This window comes from Camponotus vicinus, unplaced genomic scaffold (genome assembly GCF_025532165.1).
Source record: "Camponotus vicinus isolate PSW18456_S1 unplaced genomic scaffold, iyCamVici1.0 SCAF_4, whole genome shotgun sequence".
NCBI lineage: Eukaryota > Metazoa > Arthropoda > Insecta > Hymenoptera > Formicidae > Camponotus > Camponotus vicinus.
This window is the reverse complement of record NW_028141976.1, coordinates 11,916,453-11,940,342: the sequence shown is the minus strand read 5'-3', so window position 1 is coordinate 11,940,342 and position 23,890 is coordinate 11,916,453. Positions and strand designations below refer to the sequence as shown.

The window sequence follows — 23,890 nt, the reverse complement described above, 5'->3', positions numbered from 1 at the left end:
CGCGAGAACAACGCGTGCGAGAGAGAACGATATCGCTATACTTACAACTAGCGCAAGAGAGACGCAAGGGATGGGAGCGCAAGGAGAGGCGCGTAAATAATTGCAATTTTTTTTTTCGTTACAATTAAAAATATGTAGAATTTATTTAAATGTGTGTATGAGTATTACAAATTTTGTGTGTGTGTGTGTGTGTGTGTGTGTGTGTGTACTTAATATTAAAATTTAAAAATTAATAAAATATAGGGAAAGAAAATAAAATGATGAATATAAAATAATGCGGATGGTGCGCCGGGCTGTAAGGGGGAGGCAGCTCCTGAAACAGGAAAAACGCTACATTAATTTTATCTTAATTAAAATAAAAAAAATAAAAAAAAGAAACTAATTTAAAAATTTTAAAAAGAAATATGTACCTTAGCCCCCTGGAACTGCAGAGCCGTACCAGTATTCCAGTAACCGTCTTCTTCTTTCCTCTCCCAGTCTTCTTTGTATTTCCCGTATTCTCTCCTCTTCGATTATTCTGTTCTCTTCGTATCTTATAACCGATAGTTCGCAGATTTCGTCAAATAGGGACTCCATCCCGAAGAGCAGCCGCAGATTAAAAATGTCGAGATATCTCCACGATCCATTTACATCATTATCCTGGCGACTCTCCGGGGTGTCGCCCCATTCCTCCGCGAGATCGTGTCGCGCGTTCCAGCGCTTCGCCCGCACGTTGCGTCGATGCTGTATGTTGATGAACCCGGGAATTTTGACATCATCGGGGTACTATAAAATAATATATATTAAAAATCCACATACACATACGCACAATTGTTTTCACAAAAACACTACCTACCTTCCAGACAAATACCACTTTTAGTATCACAGAAAATAAGAGCTCTACAAAACTCCTCTTCCAAAATGAAAAATGAAAAATAGAATCCATCTTATTTGCAGTAAGAAATAATCACACACGGAAAAAGAAATACCACGGTTAAACTCGCTGACGCTCTCCTTTCGGACAATACACGACTGAGATTGAAATCGAATGTTACTCTCCGCTGTAGGAATTATAAAGGTCTCAAAACTGGAAGGGTTACACTAGTGTACGAATATTTTTTACACCCACTGTATATATTAACCATTCATGATCCTTTCATGGTCTTTTTCTACGCTCGGTATAAACAATATGAACAGTATTCCTATGAAGAGAAATGGATCTTGGAACCTTCCTTCTTTTTATGTTTTCTGTTTATGATACCAATATTCGACTGCTTTACACCCTTGCCGCGCGTGTGAGAGAGAACGCGTACAAGAGAGAACGATAGCGAGACTTATAATTAATGCGAGAGCACGCAAAGGATTGGAGCGCAAGGGAAAGGCGTGTAAATAATTGCAATTTTTTTTGTTACAATTAAAAATATATAATTTATTTAAATGTGTGAGTTTAATAAAAAAAAGTATACAATATAAAAGAAAAAATAATATATAAAATAGGCCGTCGGGCTATGTGGGGAAGCCGTTTCTGAAAACATATGCATTTCATTAGTTTAAATTATTTAATAATTTATTTTAAGATACTTTTGATATATCATATAATAAATTAAAAGATACTTACAATGTTATCCATGACTCATCTATTTTAATTTGTGCAAATAGGGCACATGTTGCAGGGCAATATTTGATTCAAACATTTTTTTGCACCCTTTGCATGACATATTATCCATATTGCTACAACCTATGGTTCTATGTTCCCGAACAGAACTAGTTTCTTCAAACTGATACGGGTCTTCTAGAAAGCATTCGGTACAATATTTCGATCCATTTTCCATATAGTAATAAGAAATGCAACATATCTTTGTTGCTTCGTTTAATGTTATTATTTCAGGTATGCTTAAATTTCGCTGTTTCTTTTGTAACTTTTCATCAAGAATATCGTCACTATTGTCACTATCGTAATCACTGTCCTTCGCCAAGGGTTCTATTTCTATATTATTGAACTTGTAAATTTCTATTTCCCTTTTTAATAATAAATTGCAGATTATAATTTAAACATTAATTGCATACATGTGCTATGATAATTACGTTCAGATTATTTTCTAATGCAAAGTATATAAAATGTTTTATCAAATATACTACAATGATCAAATTGTGTATGTGTAGGTGACAGAACAAGAATTAATAGACTTAGTGGCAAATAACATGATGATGATCAATACAAACTTCATGCTGAAGTGATATTTCTGAATGCTTTTCCACGTACAAATTCAGGAAAGAATTAAAAGTTATGGCTAAGAAATTAATTTCAGAGCAAAAGGATAAATTATATTTTTTATAATTATTATAATATTGAATTATAATTTAATATTTTCCATATAACTGTGGGCATATATAAAACTTAAACATATATTGTTAGAAATTTCTTTCAAGTTATTAATAAATCATACACATTTAAAGACAATGGAAAATGGAATGTATATGTATATGTATATATAAATATATACACATATAAATAAAATTAATAAAATCTACATATGCACGTCTATTTTCAAATCTTTTTCCTTTATGTATTTTTTTTTTTATAATATAAATGTATATCTCTTCTATACGAAATGATAATTATAATGATCAGTTTTATTATCGAGAAATATATGTTATGCCATTGATTCTTATTTTCATTTAAATTTAAAATAAAAGCGTTCTTATAATTCAAATGTAACTTCATTTTAATATTTCAGAGTAATAATGTTGATCATGTTTCATACGAATCGTTATGGTATAAGAAGTATTTTTACAGAAAGACTTAATATATGTTGCATTGCGATGTTAGCAGCTTATATCCGTAACTGTACCATGCATACTACCGATTCTTTCAATTAATTACTATACTATGCTGTAAGTTATACTGGGATACCTGAGATAATTTTGGCGATATACATAATTTAACATATTTCTAACCATTTCTCTTTGCAACAAAAACACAATGCAAAAATTCCTAGTAAATAATAGTTGCTGTTTTCGAATTATAAATATTATTATTTGTATATTTTAAAACAAATAAATTTCTGTTTGCAGAAATATTTGTTACTTAAATTAAACTATAAAATTGAAAATCATTTATGTATTGGGAAAAATAATTAGTTAATTAATCTATATATGTTCAAAAACACACACACACACACACACACACACATTTTTCAATAGCCGTGGCTATTGAAAAATGAACGACCGTTGAACGGTTATCGAACGGAAATAGTGTGTGTGTGTGTGTGTGTGTGTGTGTGTGTGTGTGTGTGTACTGCCATTTCTCTAAACTATGTTGTTTCTTCGCTTCCTCGGTTATTCCCGATCGTCGATCCATCGTTGTTTCGATTCGTCGATCAAACGATATGTGCCCCGAGTATCACCGTGCGTTTTATCATTCGTTGCCATTCTTTAGCTCTTCGTTTCTGAGCCGTTCACTACCGTTTGTCGTTTTTCAATAGCCGTTCTGTATCGTCCGCTACCGTTCGTAGCCGTTCGACAGCCGTTCGATAGCTGTTAGTTGCCGTTCCTGCTCCGTTCGATAGCCGTTTCTGACCCGTTCGATAGCTGTTAGTTGCCGTTCGATAGCCGTTTCTGACCCGTTCGATAGCTGTTAGTTGCCGTTCGATAGCCGTTTCTGACCCGTTCGATAGCTGTTAGTTGCCGTTCCTGCCCCGTTCGACAGCCGTTTCTGACCCGTTCGATAGCCGTTCGTTAGCTGTTCCTGGCCCGTTCGTTGGCGTTCGATAGACGTTCGATAGATGTTCCTGGCCCGTTCGTTGGAGTTCGATAGACGTTCTTGACCTGTTTGTTGCCGTCCTTGGCCCTGTTGGTAGTCCGTAGCCTCGTTCACAGTCGTTTCTGACCCGTTCGATAGCCGTTCGACAGCCATAAACATTATTTTCCACAGTAAAATTCTAAAAATAATAGATGTTTATTTTTTTAATTAATTATAAAATTTTTATAAACCTAGTACATTTGCATCTCATATCTTTAATGCTCTGTGCATATCTCACTTCATATTGACAGTATAGTTTGCTATTTAAATATTATATAAGATTATATTTGTTTTTGCATTTATCTTTGAATCATCCATTTTGCCGGAAATATTTGAATTTTAGATCCTAGGTATGAAACATTGAATTCAATTAAAAATCGATTTAGCGATTAATAGCACTGTACCCTAAATAATTGCACTAAATAAATTTTATTTTGGTCGTCTCAATTAATTAAACGAAAATTAAATTAGTGAAGTGGATATAATATACATTTTCATTAAAATAAAATGAATCTTCTTTTAAATGAGTATTGCATAGCTTAAAATTAAATCAAGAGTGATTGGGATATAATTGGTAAAAAGCATAATTTGAAGCATTTTTACGATTTTAAAATTAGTGCATAGAAAGTATAGTGTTTAGACACTGTCACATATTTCATATTATGATAATAATTTTTTAATAAAATTATAAAACTAACAAATTAAAATTCATAATTTTTTAAAATAGTTTTATATAATCATACAAATTTAAAAAATGCATATTTTATTGTTAAGATATTAAATATACAATGTAGGTTTACGATCTTTAATAACATTCAAAAATATATTATATTTAAATTGCATAGGTTTTTTAAATAGAAGCGTGCGTCTAAATTAAAAATAAAAAACCGTTTATCAAGTCTGAGCTGTATATTTCATTCTTAACACGATTCCTTATTTCATTCCTTATTTCAGTTTCTCCAAAACAAAAAGTTTTGAATAATTCCTTAGTAATCGAGGCATCTTGAGAAAACCAAATATCACTCGTTCCTATTTACACGTCGACAACAATGTTGACTTGCTTTTCTTTTTTTTAGTTGTATACTGCTTGTAAAAAGTTTTTGTAACGAATGAATACACTTAATATGCTAAAAATTATACTCACTGGTACAATATTATGTAGTAACCACTATAGTGAATACTGACGATGTCCTATTATCAACGTACTGGAAGATATTATTCCATAAAGTTACTGTACCATACAGTAGAAATATATTACCTCTACTTTTATTATATGCTTAAGAGAGAAGATGTGCTTGTTTTGTATTGTTAAGAAGATAAGATTTGAATAAATATATCAAACAAAAGAGAGAGAAAATTGAAGTAATATATACGATACTTTTTTGTAAAACGCAAGAAGATAAAAACTAATTAGAAAGAAATTGCTGCGCATTCCAACATTCTATTCTGTCAAACAATAAGCGTATTTGCCTAAACTACATATTCCACATAACGATTCGGATAGCGTAATAATTTTTCCGGCATTTTATGATTTTAATTAAATTTCTTTGCCTATAAATTATTTTTAATAAAAGATTTATTATTCATTATTATATATTTTTTATAATTATGTAATTTTTTGAATATGATATTAGTATACACTTCAATATGACATATTCAATAATTGCTTGATTATATTTTATTAATTTTTGTGATTTCCTTAAAAATATTACGTGACTGATATAAATATGGAACTTTTTTATTTCAATTAGACAAAATTTATACATGTATGTGCTAAAGAGATAGATTATTGATTTTCATATTCTCTTTTTTTGCTTATAAAACTTATGGTTAATGCCCATCATATAATAAAGCGGAACATATAAAAAAAAAATGGAAACTAATTTTTCAACGAAATCGAAATGCAAATCGATCGAATGCTATCAATTTTTTATTTAATACACTGTACTTAAATGCAGTGTAAAAGAATACACATTTAGTTATTAAAAATTCTTAATAGATCCGCAGAATTCCTTTCTTAATTTTTTGCCTTTCTATCTACTATATCTCTACTTCTTCTTTTCATTTTTGCTATCTTATCTTATTTTTTTTATTATTTATTTATGCAATATTACAAAAGAATTAATAAAGATTCGCAAAATATATGAGGAATTATCAAAACAGATAAATAAAATTTGTAGCTTGAGTTTATATATAATGGATTCATTTTATTTAATTTTAAACGCTCCGGCAATGAAGTCTACACCATTCAAATTTTAATTTTAATTTAACACATATGCGAGCAGTAAGTTTTACATTTCTGGTCGTTCTTATATTATATATTATATTATTTTTATCTACTTATATGTTTTAATTTTATGTTACTTATTTTACTTTCACTTTCGCCTATGTGCATTTATTTTGATCAAATATGAATTTAAGATATATTAATTGTAGATATAGAGAAAATTGCAATTTAATGAAACAAAGATTTATACATATTCAACAAATATATTTCGACAAAATTTATTATAGTTAAATTAGGATTTTTATATAGTTTTTGAACATATATAGATTAATTAACTAATTATTTTTCCCAATACATAAATGATTTTCAATTTTATAGTTTAATTTAAGTAACAAATATTTCTGCAAACAGAAATTTATTTGTTTTAAAATATACAAATAATAATATTTATAATTCGAAAACAGCAACTATTATTTACTAGGAATTTTTGCATTGTGTTTTTGTTGCAAAGAGAAATGGTTAGAAATATGTTAAATTATGTATATCGCCAAAATTATCTCAGGTATCCCAGTATAACTTACAGCATAGTATAGTAATTAATTGAAAGAATCGGTAGTATGCATGGTACAGTTACGGATATAAGCTGCTAACATCGCAATGCAACATATATTAAGTCTTTCTGTAAAAATACTTCTTATACCATAACGATTCGTATGAAACATGATCAACATTATTACTCTGAAATATTAAAATGAAGTTACATTTGAATTATAAGAACGCTTTTATTTTAAATTTAAATGAAAATAAGAATCAATGGCATAACATATATTTCTCGATAATAAAACTGATCATTATAATTATCATTTCGTATAGAAGAGATATACATTTATATTATAAAAAAAAAAATACATAAAGGAAAAAGATTTGAAAATAGACGTGCATATGTAGATTTTATTAATTTTATTTATATGTGTATATATTTATATATACATATACATATACATTCCATTTTCCATTGTCTTTAAATGTGTATGATTTATTAATAACTTGAAAGAAATTTCTAACAATATATGTTTAAGTTTTATATATGCCCACAGTTATATGGAAAATATTAAATTATAATTCAATATTATAATAATTATAAAAAATATAATTTATCCTTTTGCTCTGAAATTAATTTCTTAGCCATAACTTTTAATTCTTTCCTGAATTTGTACGTGGAAAAGCATTCAGAAATATCACTTCAGCATGAAGTTTGTATTGATCATCATCATGTTATTTGCCACTAAGTCTATTAATTCTTGTTCTGTCACCTACACATACACAATTTGATCATTGTAGTATATTTGATAAAACATTTTATATACTTTGCATTAGAAAATAATCTGAACGTAATTATCATAGCACATGTATGCAATTAATGTTTAAATTATAATCTGCAATTTATTATTAAAAAGGGAAATAGAAATTTACAAGTTCAATAATATAGAAATAGAACCCTTGGCGAAGGACAGTGATTACGATAGTGACAATAGTGACGATATTCTTGATGAAAAGTTACAAAAGAAACAGCGAAATTTAAGCATACCTGAAATAATAACATTAAACGAAGCAACAAAGATATGTTGCATTTCTTATTACTATATGGAAAATGGATCGAAATATTGTACCGAATGCTTTCTAGAAGACCCGTATCAGTTTGAAGAAACTAGTTCTGTTCGGGAACATAGAACCATAGGTTGTAGCAATATGGATAATATGTCATGCAAAGGGTGCAAAAAAATGTTTGAATCAAATATTGCCCTGCAACATGTGCCCTATTTGCACAAATTAAAATAGATGAGTCATGGATAACATTGTAAGTATCTTTTAATTTATTATATGATATATCAAAAGTATCTTAAAATAAATTATTAAATAATTTAAACTAATGAAATGCATATGTTTTCAGAAACGGCTTCCCCACATAGCCCGACGGCCTATTTTATATATTATTTTTTCTTTTATATTGTATACTTTTTTTTATTAAACTCACACATTTAAATAAATTATATATTTTTAATTGTAACAAAAAAAATTGCAATTATTTACACGCCTTTCCCTTGCGCTCCAATCCTTTGCGTGCTCTCGCATTAATTATAAGTCTCGCTATCGTTCTCTCTTGTACGCGTTCTCTCTCACACGCGCGGCAAGGGTGTAAAGCAGTCGAATATTGGTATCATAAACAGAAAACATAAAAAGAAGGAAGGTTCCAAGATCCATTTCTCTTCATAGGAATACTGTTCATATTGTTTATACCGAGCGTAGAAAAAGACCATGAAAGGATCATGAATGGTTAATATATACAGTGGGTGTAAAAAATATTCGTACACTAGTGTAACCCTTCCAGTTTTGAGACCTTTATAATTCCTACAGCGGAGAGTAACATTCGATTTCAATCTCAGTCGTGTATTGTCCGAAAGGAGAGCGTCAGCGAGTTTAACCGTGGTATTTCTTTTTCCGTGTGTGATTATTTCTTACTGCAAATAAGATGGATTCTATTTTTCATTTTTCATTTTGGAAGAGGAGTTTTGTAGAGCTCTTATTTTCTGTGATACTAAAAGTGGTATTTGTCTGGAAGGTAGGTAGTGTTTTTGTGAAAACAATTGTGCGTATGTGTATGTGGATTTTTAATATATATTATTTTATAGTACCCCGATGATGTCAAAATTCCCGGGTTCATCAACATACAGCATCGACGCAACGTGCGGGCGAAGCGCTGGAACGCGCGACACGATCTCGCGGAGGAATGGGGCGACACCCCGGAGAGTCGCCAGGATAATGATGTAAATGGATCGTGGAGATATCTCGACATTTTTAATCTGCGGCTGCTCTTCGGGATGGAGTCCCTATTTGACGAAATCTGCGAACTATCGGTTATAAGATACGAAGAGAACAGAATAATCGAAGAGGAGAGAATACGGGAAATACAAAGAAGACTGGGAGAGGAAAGAAGAAGACGGTTACTGGAATACTGGTACGGCTCTGCAGTTCCAGGGGGCTAAGGTACATATTTCTTTTTAAAATTTTTAAATTAGTTTCTTTTTTTTATTTTTTTTATTTTAATTAAGATAAAATTAATGTAGCGTTTTTCCTGTTTCAGGAGCTGCCTCCCCCTTACAGCCCGGCGCACCATCCGCATTATTTTATATTCATCATTTTATTTTCTTTCCCTATATTTTATTAATTTTTAAATTTTAATATTAAGTACACACACACACACACACACACACACACACACAAAATTTGTAATACTCATACACACATTTAAATAAATTCTACATATTTTTAATTGTAACGAAAAAAAAAATTGCAATTATTTACGCGCCTCTCCTTGCGCTCCCATCCCTTGCGTCTCTCTTGCGCTAGTTGTAAGTATAGCGATATCGTTCTCTCTCGCACGCGTTGTTCTCGCGCTATTATCGTTCTCTCTTTCGTACGCGCTATCGTTCTCTCTCTCACTCGCGTTGTTCTTGCAATATCGTTCTCTCTCGCACGCGTTGTTCTCGCGCTATTGTCGTTTTCTCTCTTTCATATGCTCGTCGCTCACTTACCTTTGCGTCGTCCTTCTCACGCCATCTTACATTGCACCATCCTTGTCGCACGTTGATGTCATCCTTGTCGCACTGTCCTCTTCACACACTTAGCGCTATCCTTTTCCCACATGTAGCGCTGTCCTTTTCTCACACGTAGCGCTATCCTTCTCACACCACCGTCTTCTTTCCGCGGATCCCCCTTCTCCTCGCAGACTCCCTTCCTCGCGCGTGACGTCATTCCCCGCGCCACCGAAATTATATTTCAAAAAGAAAAATGTATAATTATTTACGCACCTCTCCCTTGCACTACCCTTTTCCCATTCTTTGCGCTAATTATAAGTCTCGCTATCGTTCTCTCTCGTACGCATTTTTTCGCACGCGATATTATCATTCTCTCTCACACGCGCTGCAAGGGTACAAAGCAGCCGAACATCGGTTTATGATTGTTTATACTTGTCATAAAACATCCAACACAAGCGTCCCCCGCCCCGCCCCGCAGCCCCCGCGCCTACGAAATCCCCTTCGTCCCGCGTGACGTCATTCCCCCGCGCCGCTGAGATCCCCTCGCGCCTCACCCCCCCTGAGAGGACCTGGGTTAGAACCGGCCTTGTATACCTACTGGCAATGCATATTGTTCAAAGAAGATATTCGCGTAGATACAGAAGATATAAAATGTTTTTTTATTTTCGTGTTATTAGATCCACTCGCGGAGTGCCAGCCTGCTTCCAATGCTCATCTTTGAATGAGAGCACGGCGAAAAAGATTTGTAGGAAACAACCGTTAGGCGTAGTCGCCCACGCAGAAACTCAACTAATCCGAACGTATCCTGCAGGAATGCGTATCGATTCCACAAATTTCAACCCTGTAATATTTTGGGCTTTCGGAATTCAGATGGTCGCGTTGAATTATCAAACCGATGACGCGGGATTAAATTTGAACGCAGCTATGTTTGAGCAAAATGGTCAATGTGGATACGTTAGAAAGCCCTCGGTGATGTGGGACAAGGGACACATGATGTACAGGTAAATTCACATATCATATTTTTTATTAAACGCTATTTGTAATAAAGATCAATTTTAATAATTATGTGGAAATTAATAAACAATCGCTTGATAATATTAACAATTATAATGTGTTATAATTTAAAAAATTAAATAAATCATATCTAATTACTATAAATTTTCTAAATTAAAAATAATTAAAAACTAAATCATTCTTACTGATTAATTTTTCAATTATCGATTAGTGATTCTCACACTCAATTTAAATAAATATAGATTTCTAAAAATTAAAGAAAGAATACATATAAAATCTAAAATTTTTTACATCTTATGATAATTATCTTATGATTATTATAATTAATAATCTATAAATTTTAATTTAATAATTTTATATCTTAAAATCTTTATTGAAATAAAAGACTTAACAATTTTAAAATTATAAAATTTATTACTTTATTTTTTATATTAATTGAAAATTGTTTTAATATTTAAGAGTATTTTAATATTAAGAGAAATATTTTTTCGCCCGTATTTTTTCGCGTTTTTACTGTATATTGTAAAAATCGATCAATTTGTGAATTATACATAGTGCTTCTATAAAATAAATTATTCTAATAAATTTATTCTAATACATTTATTTTGTAATATATATTATAAAAATTGATCTTTATTATAAGAAACAATGCTTCTTTTTACACAAAAGAATTAAATAATAGAATTGCTTTCGGTCGATTATGTCTAGCTGTTATTTCGACAAATTTTCTCTAACAATTGCAAATATCTATTGACAGACGGTTCAATCCTTGGGACAAGGAGTTTGATGGCCTGCACTCTGCGCACTTGAGTCTGTCAATAGTCTCGGGACAATACGTCTCACCTACAAACCTCGTCACCAGCACGTACGTCGAGATTGAGTTGGTCGGTATACCGATCGATTGCGCGAAGCACAAGACAAAGGTTATTCATAATAATGCATTGAATCCTATCTGGAATGAGAAATTCTGTTTCCAAGTAATGTTCAAGGACCTCGCGTTTCTACGTTTCGGCGTCGTCGAGGCCAGTTCCCATCATCTCATCGCGCAACGCGTAATACCGCTCAAATGTTTACGACCAGGCTATCGACACGTACGATTACGATCTTGCAAAAACAGACCACTGGCCCTGTCCACACTTTTCATCTATTCCCGATTAGAGGAGGAGAGCTTGGATTATAACACATGCTGCCGCGATCACAAGGAATCGTCTAAACGTCTCTCGTCAGGAAAAGAACCTGAAAAACTAAGTACGGTCGATCCCGGTCTAGGTGGTGTCACCTTAAAGCGACGAATGTTCTTTTTGATGGTTTATCACGTGATACCGGACGAGCCGTATACCATTTTGAAGGTGACTCAGGAAAGTACCACGCAAGAAGTGATGCTGCAGGCGTTACAGAAAGCCGGGATATTGCCCGATCATGTTGACGAATACATCTTAGTGGAGGAAGTATCTCGCGGATGGGAGAAGAGAGACAGAGAAGAATTGCCGACTCAACGCGTACTGGACCCTACCGAACATCCTCTTCAGGCACAGGCCTTGTGGAAAGGTCAAGGTCGCTTCCTTTTGAAGCGAGTGGGCGACGATCCGAGCAGCAGAGCCTGGCTCGCCTCCATCAGAAGCACGGCCGGCCATTCAAAGCTCAATGATCCTAACTCGAGGGACCAATCCACTCACATATGGGACGAGGCAGACACCTTCTTGGTCTGCATCTACAACGTCTCGCCAGAGATCCCTTATGCAATTCTACGTGTGCCGGTGAGCAGTTCAGCGCAAGATGTATTGGCGCAAGCTCTGATAAAGGCTAGAAGAATGGAAAACCCGTCAAAGTTCGCCTTGGTCGAGGAGTTAGAATGGGGCGGCGCCGGTGCTGTCGGAAGCGGAAATCGTCAGTTGAGAGTTTTGAATGACGACGAGAACGTTTACAGCACGCAAGCGTTCTGGAAGACCCTCGGTAGATTCATCCTCAGAGAAAGGGAGCAAGCTATTCCGAGACGGCATCTATTGCCCGCGACCCTCGACAGACTCAGCAAAGGATTTTCCGTCGGTAGATCGGTATCCTTACCAGGATCGAGCAAGGAGAAGGTACCGGTTTCGGAAGCACTATCGGACCCAACTTCTAGAGGCCTGAGACATCGCTTATTGATATCAGGACGTAGACGAGAAGTTCATTCCGATGGGGAGGATGCGCGCGAATTCGATATACCAAACGCCGTTCTTCACTTAAAAAAGGTCTCGTTAAGGAAATTGAGAGTTTGGAAATCATAGTGGCAGTCAAGGGCGACGTCGATATCATCGATCTTCGCCGCTCGGAGAAATCAATTATAAACTTGTAATCCAATTAATACGATCGGAAGCTAATTTTAATCTTGACGGAACGATTCACGCCGCCGATCCTGCCAAGGAATAATCTCAAATGCAAGTAAGAACTTGAGGAAATCGAAGGATCTTACATTATCAAGAATCTTCGCAATACAAATGTCATGAACGAAGAAATTACAATCAGTAAGTCTTTAAGTTGGATGATACGATAGGATACGATCAGAATATTTAAATATCATCGCGTTACTAAAGAAATATCAGCGCATTTTTATCATACGATATTATACAAAAAAAATAAAACTGATAATTAACAAAAAAAGAAGAAAAAATTTGTCTCTTTAAAAAGTATGAAATAATTCTTTGAAAAATATCAATGAAAATAACACAATATTCTTAATTATTCGATTACGTGTGCAATTATCTTCGCGCACGATATTTGAGCAAAATCTCAGATTATTAAAGTCACTGTCGTTGTAAAATCAACATTGATAAATCAGATTTTCTTAAGAAAAATGGGCAGTAGACGAGAAGAAGACTAATTATGTCATTTTTAAAAATTTTTTAAGAGTCTTAATATAGAATATCTGATCTCTCTGCAGCAACGATCGCACAATCATTAAGTGGCAAAGCGACGACTCTTGGGTCCCCTTAATTTTTCTAACAAGCATTAGAAGCCGAGCATATTATACGGATATATTGATTTTGTTGCGTGTGACAGTAAAAATTCGTCAGACGCAATTTGGCATGTTAACTGCCGCGTCTGATCGACGCGCTGGCGTGTCGAAAAAAATTAGTGCCACGTCGCGCCTGAGTTTATTATTTTTGTACAACGAATAAAGAGAGCGAGATCGCGCCGTGCGATCCCTTAAACATTTTACCAAACAACGTACGATTCTAAGTGAAGTAGATCAGTAACATCGCGATATTCGTATGTTAAGACGTATTGGAAGTGCTTCCTGATTGAACGTGTTTCCGTTTGAAACATATCGGACAGATCCGTCTGTCTTGATCAATATCAATCGTATCCATAAAGGAGTCCGCAATTCTTTACGTGACTTCTCATTATTTGTAAGCGCATCGTCTTTATCATTTACGTCGTACCTGAAATGTTTTACATTGATACGAGTCGCGCTTTCACGCGAGGGAGTTACGTAATAAAATTATATATCGCTGTTATCGCACTTTGTTTGATCGCTCTATCAATGTTGGTAACCATTTTTTTTTTTGCATCTAGTCAACCATATGATAAGGAATTTGAGTAGAACCCGATAAAAGCATCGTAATATATATTGAAAGTTGCTACTTAAAAGAGAAAGAGAGAGAGAAAGAGATCGTATTTACTATATATTGTTAATGCTAGAGGGTAGATCGGTGTTGCATTCTCGATTACCATCCCTCTCTCCTAATTGTTTTAGCGAGCGTATATATGTAGATTGTAAATATACGAGACCAAGGAGTGTCGATGAAAATTCGCGTTCGAGTGTGTGCTATCGTTCTATTAAATTATCTTTTTCACGCGAAAAAAAGCATTCGGATGCGTATTGTCGTACACTCGAAACCGGCAGCCTAATTTTCTCGGAAATAATTTTAATTGCTAACGTTAATTAGCTAATGAAAAAACACAATACGGAACCTGACATTACAAATCAGTGAAGTCGCGAACATCCTTCGCTCCCTGTCTTCCACACGAGTCCTCCGCTCCCCCGAATCGTTTCAAATATTTTATATTTTCAAGATGCTCCTCTACAGATTTTTTTCAATATGAAAAAATGCCGGATCTTTTTAACGCTACTTAGAAATATATATTCGATACTTCCGACAAACCTGCATCGTTTCCCGAGATAATTCGCGACTTCACTGGAGACTCTATATTTTTGGATACTACTTCCTTCCTCCTTACCTTACCTCCTCGAAAATACATATAATCACATATCCACGAGAGACCAAACACAGGAAAAATAAAACGGAATAAAAAAAAAGAAACACAAGCATATAGGCCGATTATATTTGTACATACATGTATCTTTGAGTAGATATTATTATAAAAAAAATAACAGAAAAATCGTTCGATAAAGTAATCTCTTTAGAGATTGTAGATCGATACATGAACACAATCATTACGTTAGCCACGAGAAGAAACAATTTAATTGACCCAATGCAACTTGTAAATCAAATGAAAAGAAGCGAGACATGGGCCAATTATATTTATACGCATAGGTATCGTTAAATTGCAATTGTCGTACAAAATCACTTTCACAGATATGCGCGCGCGCAGAGAGATCAAACTATAATCAACATCTAATTTGTATGATTATTGTATATTTACTAGTGCACTTGACAATATTGCGAACGATAAAATATAAATCCGCCACAACTTCTTAAAAATATTTTTCGCTATCCCATTAATTCTTAAAATAATATTTTCATATCGAAATATTTTTTTTGCCGACATATTTTATATACAATCTCTCTTTCTTTTTCTTCGAAAAAAATATTTCGCACTATCTAAAATATATTTTTCTCAAAAAAATAGTTTTAATAAATTTATATAAATTTTATTGCACACGTACACACGTACATATATACATACATACATACATACACATTGCGAAAAAAATTTCCTAAATATCGACGGCGAAAGATTAACATTTACAAATTGCAAAAGTACAACAACTTGGCAAGTGCAACAAGTATCACTTTAACTAATAACTTTCACATTAACAATAAATAAAAACCAGCGTATCAAGTGCATCCCGATATACATATACCGAAACAGTACTTATCTAATATACATATATCAGCATTTTCAAAAAAAAATTATGTACATAGCAGTAACGAACAATGGCTACTAATAATGTTAATTATTGTAATTAATGTTCGACGCTCCTTGGACCTCCGGCTAAACCCCCGCATCGAGAGAATCATCGACTATAAACGGACAGTGTCTATCGAACGTTATGTCTCGGTTGCAAAGGTAAAGATTCGTTGTGCCGCCGTAGGATGTTGTAACACGAGTTGCATGTGATTGCCAAACTCGCCTCCAAAAGCATGGGCGCCGCCAGTGGAATATTAATACCCATAAAATAATAATCGCGTTTTTCCAGCTATTTTAACTTTGACTTCAATTTAATATTTCAACTGCCACGTGAACATTTTAATCTTTCATAATATTACAAGTTTTGAAGATTTATAGAGTAATATATATAATATAAAATTATGTGGATTATATCTACTTTATTATCAAAGATACGATTAATGATAGCATGCTATTCATCCATGATAAAAACATGAATAAATGATAAAAATATAAATTTATGAATTCAAGAATTTATTTTGAAAAAATTATTAAGGTATCATTAATCCCGAAAAAGCTCATAACATTGCAAAATTTACAAACAAAATATATTTGATATTATTTTATTATCACTTACATATATTATCATATAATTAAATGCCAAAGAGAAGAAACATTCATTTCATAATTTCTTTAATAATTTATTGAACTCGATAATTTAATATTTGCAAGATTTTTTTAGTATGTAAGAAAATTTTCTCTATTTTTTCTATTTTAATTTATTCAAAGTACAGTATATATAGTATGAGAAATAACAAAACTTTAATATGACATGACCATAAAAATAATTAATTTAAAAAAAAATTATATATTACATTTCTCTTTCTCTCTCTTTCTTTCTATATTATTATTTATTTTTAGATGAAATTTATTCTTTCCTTTAAGTAATGTAAAGGCAAAAAATAAAAGATTGCCGATTTATATATATTAAATGTAACATTCTTTCATCTTATAATATATTCAACGGCACCCATGCTCGACTTCAACGATTTCAATCCTTCATCCGCCATCCCTTTCCTCTTCGAGGCCGACTTTAAAAGACTCATTGGACGCGTTTAAAAAGCGGCGTGCGCAGGAAACGATTACTTTTTAATATTTTTGGGACCATTCTGATTAAGGACATTATCGAACGAGCTCTCAGGAGCTGATCCTACATAAACGATTCAGTATTAAATCTCCTTGTTTGTTCGTCGGTCGGAATTACGATCCGCACGAAGAAAGGAGGAGAAAAAGGCGAGGAACAGCGGACAAAAATGGAAATCGAAACAGAAAGATCATCCTCGAGAAGGACGAGCGAAAAACCAAATGATGCTAACGTGTCGGCCGGGCATATCCCTAATTGTACATATCCGTGATTCTTCGATAGCTGTTACGTTGATATAAAGAAAAGCGCGTATATACACATATATATATATATATATATATATATATATATACATATGATCGTACATACGTATTATTCTCGAAAGGCCATCGAGCCACGCGCTGCATTTTTGTACGTGACGTATTTCGGAGCCAAAGAAAAAAAATTATCTTTAATTGAGACGAAAAATGCGATAGATAGTAAATGAGGCGGAGCGATTAAAAAAAAAAGAAAAAGAAAAGAAAAATTGATTAATTAATATACACAAGCGATGCATGTTGTCGCAATCGGGCTGGCCCGACTACGCGCGGTGCGTCGATCTCTAATCGAGATATAAATACGATACAAGATGTCTCTTTTTCATAAGTGTGAACTTTATCACATACGTAACGCATTTATCTTGTATGCAATTGCTGCCCCTCCCCCCCCCCGCATCTCTCGTCGACGGTTTTCTCAAGCTCATCGAACAACAAGATGTATCACTACGACCGTTGGCAAAAATTATATATGCGAGTTAACGAACTATGCAGTAATTAGTTAAATCGCCGAATAATAATAATTATATAATTATCGCGGAAAGGGATTGTCTTTGAAACCAGGTCAGTTGTCGTTTCTTGCTTCCGAAGCGTTCATCTTGTTTAATGATTTAGCCTACTGTTTAATTAATCAATTAAATAGTATGTATTTAAATTAATTCATCGCGTTAAAAAGTAATATTGTGAAAAAGACGGAAGAAAACATTGCTGTTTTATGCAATTCCTCTTCGGGGAATATATATTTTTAATCAGTAATATTGAAATCCGAATTATATAATTTTGGCATCGTGTTGACATTTGTGTGTGTGACACCTTTTATTCTATTTCTATTATAGTTAATATAAATTTTCGACGATGTTACCATTGTGTGTGTGTGTGTGTGTATGCACGAAAGATTACACTTTTTGTAAACTTCAAATATGAGTTTAATTAATATAAAAGAGAACAGAAATTCTTCTTTGTAATCTATTTTCGCTCTATGAGACAGATATTATAAAATAATGTGCCATCACATATTCAGGCGTTACAATTGCCATGATGGAATCACATATGATATTCGAAGGCATAAAAAGTGGACGCGAAAGATTATAAAGCAAAAAAAATGTTATTACTAAACAAGAAACTTCTTCCCTAGTACGCATACAATATGCCGTAGCATTTCTCTCGTCACATTTAAGTGACAGTTATTGCAAAATAAAAAAGGAGCATTATACGAGTAGCAGCTAACTAAATAGAACTCTCTTTGGCGTTATTATGTAAACATTCGAGTAGCCTCCGTTCTCGTTTCGATAAACAAAAAAAGCATGTAATACCCGTTAAACAAATAAAATAAAGCATGCGACCATCTTGGAACTTATAGCGAATTTACCATTACAATAATATATTAATACTATTAACATTGTTGAGGAAAAGGATCTACATGTAAATAAACATAAAGAGCATTTTTATAAATAATTAGAGCCGTCAAATTAATTAAACAGGAAATTTTTCCTCTTTCTCTTTCTCTCTCTTTCTTCCACCTCCCTTTACATTTGTATTAATTAAATATATTAAATATATATAAATATTATAGTATAACTATATATAAGTTTTTCATATAATTTTTATATAATTTTTAAAAAATAATTTAGTTATGAAAACTTTTAATTCACTATCGTTAAAAATTGTTTTCACTATCGTTACTATAAATCTTTTAAATCATTTATAATTTCTTTCAAAAACCGCTATGATTCGTTCGATTTGTTTTTAGGATATACAGGGTGACCCATTTTAACTTAGGCAGCCAAATAACTCGAAAAATAAGCAAGATAGAGAAAAATGTTTTAGACAAAAGTTGTATGGTTTCGAGGGGGCCATAAGATGGTATCATTGGTTTGACCTTGAAGAGTCATTTGAAGGTCACGTGAAGGTCACTTCAATTTTTTTAAATGGAATACCCTATATATTTTTGTACATTCTTGTAGCTTATTTCGAGAGCTTTCCAAAACACTATAATTAAGTACCTTTCCGTTAAGTACTTTTTGAGTTATGATGCTTGAAATAATTTCTTAATTTTACATAAACCGTAAAATATCTTGTAAAATATTCATTTTTCGATTATCTTACCTTAATACTTTTATGTACAAAATAATGAGAGGAATCAATTGGTGTAAAGAAAACACATAGTTGTTTTTAAGAAAAAATATGGAATTGTTAATTGCAAATTACATATTTTTTCTTCGAAACAACTATGTGTTTTCTTTACACCAATTGATTCCTCTCATTATTTTGTACATAAAACTATTAAGGTAAGGTAATCGAAAAATGAATATTTTACAAGATATTTTACGGTTTATGTAAAATTAAGAAATTATTTCAAGCCTCATAACTCAAAAAGTACTTAACGAAAATGTACTTAATTATAGTGTTTTGGAAAGCTCTCGAGATGAGCTACAAGAATGTACAAAAATATATAGGATGTTCCATTTAAAAAAATTGAAGTGACCTTCACGTGACCTTCAAATGACTCTTCAAGGTCAAACCAATGATACCATCTTATGGCCCCCTCGAAACCATACAACTTTTGTCTAAAACATTTTTCTCTATCTTGCTTATTTTTCGAGTTATTTGGCTGCCTAAGTTAAAATGGGTCACCCTGTATATATATATATATATATATATATATATATATATATATATATATATGTATATAGAATACATAAAATATATAAAATCTGCGAAAATATAAGAAATTTATCGAATAAGATAATGTATGATTGACGAGGCTTCATCGAATAAACATTTATATTGTCGTTTTAAAACCAATAATATTAATGTTACTGTTTGAATTATCTCTATATATCGGACATATTATTAATGATTTGTTGCAAGTAATAAAATGAAAAAAATTTAAATTTTTTGAATTATGCATTCGCTTTAGTAATTATAAATGTTTCAATTCAATTTCTTTCTCTAACATTGAAATTTTATCTTTCTTGCCTTTAAAGCATAATAAGTAAATAAGACGATAATCTTATCAGAGCTCAGCATAGAAAGATGGAAGAGAATATGTATGTTATCAGTTGCTTTTCTTCACGCTGTTACTAAAGTCACTTTATCGTTGTGCACGATGTTCGTAAGTAAATAATATTCACAATATATTTGTTACATTAAACAAACATTATTTAAATGATCGAATGTTTGCATTCGTTTCTGTGTCATCATATGCATATAATTCCATGCATCATAAACTAACACAAATTAAATAATATTGTATATGTGTTGACAAACATGTATTGATTAACTATAAAATTACTTTGAGTTATATGTATCGTACTTACAAACAACGACATTGCAATAAAAACATATTCTCTTAAATTTTGAATTGACTCACCAATCAGGCGTACATATGTACTGCACCATAGAAGTTCTCAAATTGCAATTATTACTCACTGTAGAATGATCAAATTGATATTCTGAAAATATAAAAAAGTAAAAAATAGTAAAGACCACTATAAATATCATTATTAAGTAATATTCTGAATGTATGTATTTAATATTATAAATCATATTAAAAAATTCTTAACAAAATATCTTGTTGCATTTACAGGATGCCCTTCAAAAATAGCTGCCTTTTTTTAAACTAATGTAAAAGTGATAGATTATAACAAATATATATTAAATGATTCAAACTAAACTCTATTATGAGCATAATAGAGTTGCTTACAAAAGCTATTTATGTTAACGAATGGAGAAGTATGTATAATTTTTTCATAATGTGGATATTTCGATATAATAAAAGTTGTAGTGTTGTTTGAAATGAATAACGATGTGTGACTTAATAGAACAAAAATATTTTACACATTATACATTTTATCGGCTTGTAATATTTTACATATTATACGAGTTTTATCGGCTTCGAGTTAATAATTTCATTCATTTATATTTTTACTTATATTATTCGTATACTGAGTATAATTAACTGAGTAAATGATTATACAATATACAATATACATAGTTCATATTGCAGTGCCGAAAGTGAAAAGGTAGACGTCGCCCGCGATATTACAAGCCGATAAAACTTGTATAATATGTAAAATATTTATATTATATTATATCATATATTATTATATTAATTTCAAATAGCGCTATACTATTATTATATCGAAATATCTACATTATAAAAAAATTATGCATATCTCTCCGTTCATTAATATAAATAGCTTTTATAAGCCACTACTATTCTCACAATAGAATTCACTTTGAACCATTTAATTTAATATATACTATATTTGTTATAATTATTTTTCTTAAAAAATAAAAAAGGCAGCCACTTTTGATAGGATACCTTGATAAAGTCCCATATCGTAATTTTTTTGTAATCGATTAAATGCACTTAAAATTTTCTTTCTATGCTGTTTGTACATGCTTGCTTCTTTATTCTTTTAATAAAAAAAATGCGAATAGAATCAAATTTAAACATTAAAATAAAATTAAAACTTTGAATTTCATATTTAAATATTTTTTTTAAATATCTGTAAAGAAAGAAAACAGAAAGTCGCTTAAAAAGCCGCGATATGATTTTTTTATACTTTTAAATTTTTATTCTTTAAATAAGAGAAACAAATGTATAGAAAATAAATTAATGAAATAGACTTATATATACATATTAAGATATGATTAAGATATGTCATTCATATAAATAAAAATATAAATAAAATAGAGATTATAGTATACTTTCTATATTGTGCAGATAATTAAATTTATAATTACAGCAATTAACATACACCTACAGAGGTCTTATTGTCCCAGTGTTAACACCTTTTAATAATGATAGGTAATTAATTTATTTCTATAAACTGCTAATTAAATTAAATAATAATGACCAATATTTATTTAATAGATCTCTTAATTTGGATATTATACCACAATATGCAACATATCTGGCAAAAAAAAAAATTAATGGTATACTCGGTAAGTAATTCTTATTATTAAAAACTTTAAATATTTCCCTATATTTAGTGCTGCCCCACATATACAGTAACATTTTATACATATTTACTAAATTCTTGTAAAATAATTTACTTAAAAATTATTCAAAGAACACAGCTATATGACCTTTTATTTTAAAATTATAATATTAATGTTGCATAATTGATATATATCATTTTGCAGTTAATGGTACAAGCGGTGAGGGGATGTCAATGTCTGTTGCTGAAAGAAAGCTCGTTACTGAAGCTTGGGTAAAAGCGACGAAAAATACAAAACAACACTTAATGATTCAAATAGGAGGTGCTCCTTTTCCCGATGTAATCGAGCTTGTAAGTACAATATTAATAAATATATTCCCAATTATTATTTCCAATAATAGAATTATTTTCAACAATACTATGTGATTAATTAATAAAATAAAAATAACGTACGTTTTACAGGCAAAACATGCAGAATCTCTGAATGTAGATTCTATACTTTGTTTACCAGAATTATATTCAAAGCCTACTACTCCTCAGAAATTAATTGAATATTTGGAGAAGGTTGGCCAGGCTGCACCAAAAACGCCATTATTATACTATCATATTCCTATGTTAACCAATGTTAATAGTAAGCAATCCTTTTTAATATATGCATGGTAAATTTATAATCAATAGATGTAATTGACAATGTTTCTTTAAGTATATGTGTATCATATATAAATTTTTTTTGTAGTACATATGGGACAATTCCTTGAATCAATTGATTCTAAAATACCATCATTTGTGGGTATAAAATTCACTAGTGGCAATTTAGAAGAGGGTGCACAAGCATTACATACCAATAATAAAAAATACGTCATTTTTCTTGGTAATGATCAGGTAAAAAACTAGTCTTAAAATTAAATCTTAAAAAAATTTTAAAGAAGCTAACTCTATTCGCATATTAATTTTAATTCTAATATAATAAAGATTCACCTTGGTTTTTCTAGCTTGTAAACGCTGCATGTGCACTGGGAATGGACTCTTTCATATTGCTTGGCATAAATATGTTTCCAGAACTTGTACTGGATCTTCTTGATGCTGGAATAAGTGGAGATATGTTAAAAGCTAAGAATCTACAGGAGAAATTATCAAGCGCTGTGCTTGCTATAATAAAACATGGTAAATAATATTTTTTATATCTATGAAGTGTATCGTTACTAAAGATTGATTATCTATCTAGATGCTAGAATGCAGGCTATCAAAATAGCAATGTCTTTTCTTACTGATATCAATGTAGGACCACCTCGTGCACCACTTACTACTTCTCCTGATACTCTAGCAACTCTAGTAACAGATTTAACAAATCTAGGATATAAACCAAATTTACAGCATGATTGAAAATATTTTATTATTTTAAGCATGATTGAAAATATTTTATTATCATTATACTGTTTATGCTGAATATTTTATTTCTCTTTATAAAAAATGATCTGTAAAATTACTGTAAAAGAATATAAAGATGTGTTTATGCTAATGCTAATTAGCATAAAAATTAAGATAAATATACAATTTAAATTGTATTTCTCTACTCTTAATTATGATTAATATAAAAAAATAAATTTATACGGAATCTAAAGATTATATACAAAAAATTCACATAAAAAAAATTCTTACTTCACAACACATTATGCACTGCTAAGTACTACACAACATATTTACCTGATTTTCATTCATTCTTGATAAACGAAGGTAACATAAGATGAGT

At 31.5% G+C, this 23,890-nt stretch overlaps 2 protein-coding genes and 2 long non-coding RNA genes across 9 annotated transcripts in view; 2 read left to right on the top strand and 2 right to left on the bottom strand.

Annotated features, from left to right (window-relative positions):
* The window catches only part of LOC145970285 (1-phosphatidylinositol 4,5-bisphosphate phosphodiesterase epsilon-1), a 134,830-nt gene extending 116,143 nt beyond the window's left edge, over positions 1-18,687 (top strand). For all 5 annotated transcript variants that reach the window (XM_083096890.1, XM_083096891.1, XM_083096892.1 and 2 more), the window contains 2 exons: positions 10,282-10,605; positions 11,376-18,687. In XM_083096890.1, the coding sequence (XP_082953016.1) occupies positions 10,282-10,605; positions 11,376-12,885 (1,834 nt within the window). In that variant the 3' untranslated portion in view covers positions 12,886-18,687. The remainder of the gene's footprint in view (positions 1-10,281; positions 10,606-11,375) is intronic.
* LOC145970290 (uncharacterized) overlaps positions 1-23,323 on the bottom strand; it is a 48,374-nt gene extending 25,051 nt beyond the window's left edge. For both annotated transcript variants that reach the window (XR_014438376.1, XR_014438377.1), the window contains exons 1-2: positions 23,119-23,323; positions 20,565-20,646 (exon numbers count right to left, since the gene is read on the bottom strand). This is a non-coding gene — a long non-coding RNA (uncharacterized LOC145970290). The remainder of the gene's footprint in view (positions 1-20,564; positions 20,647-23,118) is intronic.
* On the bottom strand, positions 163-2,430 carry LOC145970291 (uncharacterized). Its single transcript, XR_014438378.1, has 3 exons — positions 1,598-2,430; positions 411-1,504; positions 163-313 (listed from the first exon to the last, which is right to left on the bottom strand). It is a non-coding gene; the product is annotated as an uncharacterized LOC145970291 (long non-coding RNA).
* LOC145970288 (N-acetylneuraminate lyase) lies at positions 16,641-23,705 on the top strand. The gene is made up of 9 exons (XM_083096902.1): positions 16,641-17,755; positions 20,179-20,306; positions 21,946-22,007; positions 22,074-22,144; positions 22,346-22,491; positions 22,603-22,771; positions 22,877-23,022; positions 23,133-23,304; positions 23,366-23,705. The coding sequence occupies exons 2-9, from the start codon at positions 20,244-20,246 to the stop codon at positions 23,521-23,523; spliced, it is 987 nt and encodes a 328-aa protein (XP_082953028.1). The 5' UTR covers positions 16,641-17,755; positions 20,179-20,243; the 3' UTR covers positions 23,524-23,705.
* The last annotated feature ends 185 nt before the right edge of the window (positions 23,706-23,890 follow it).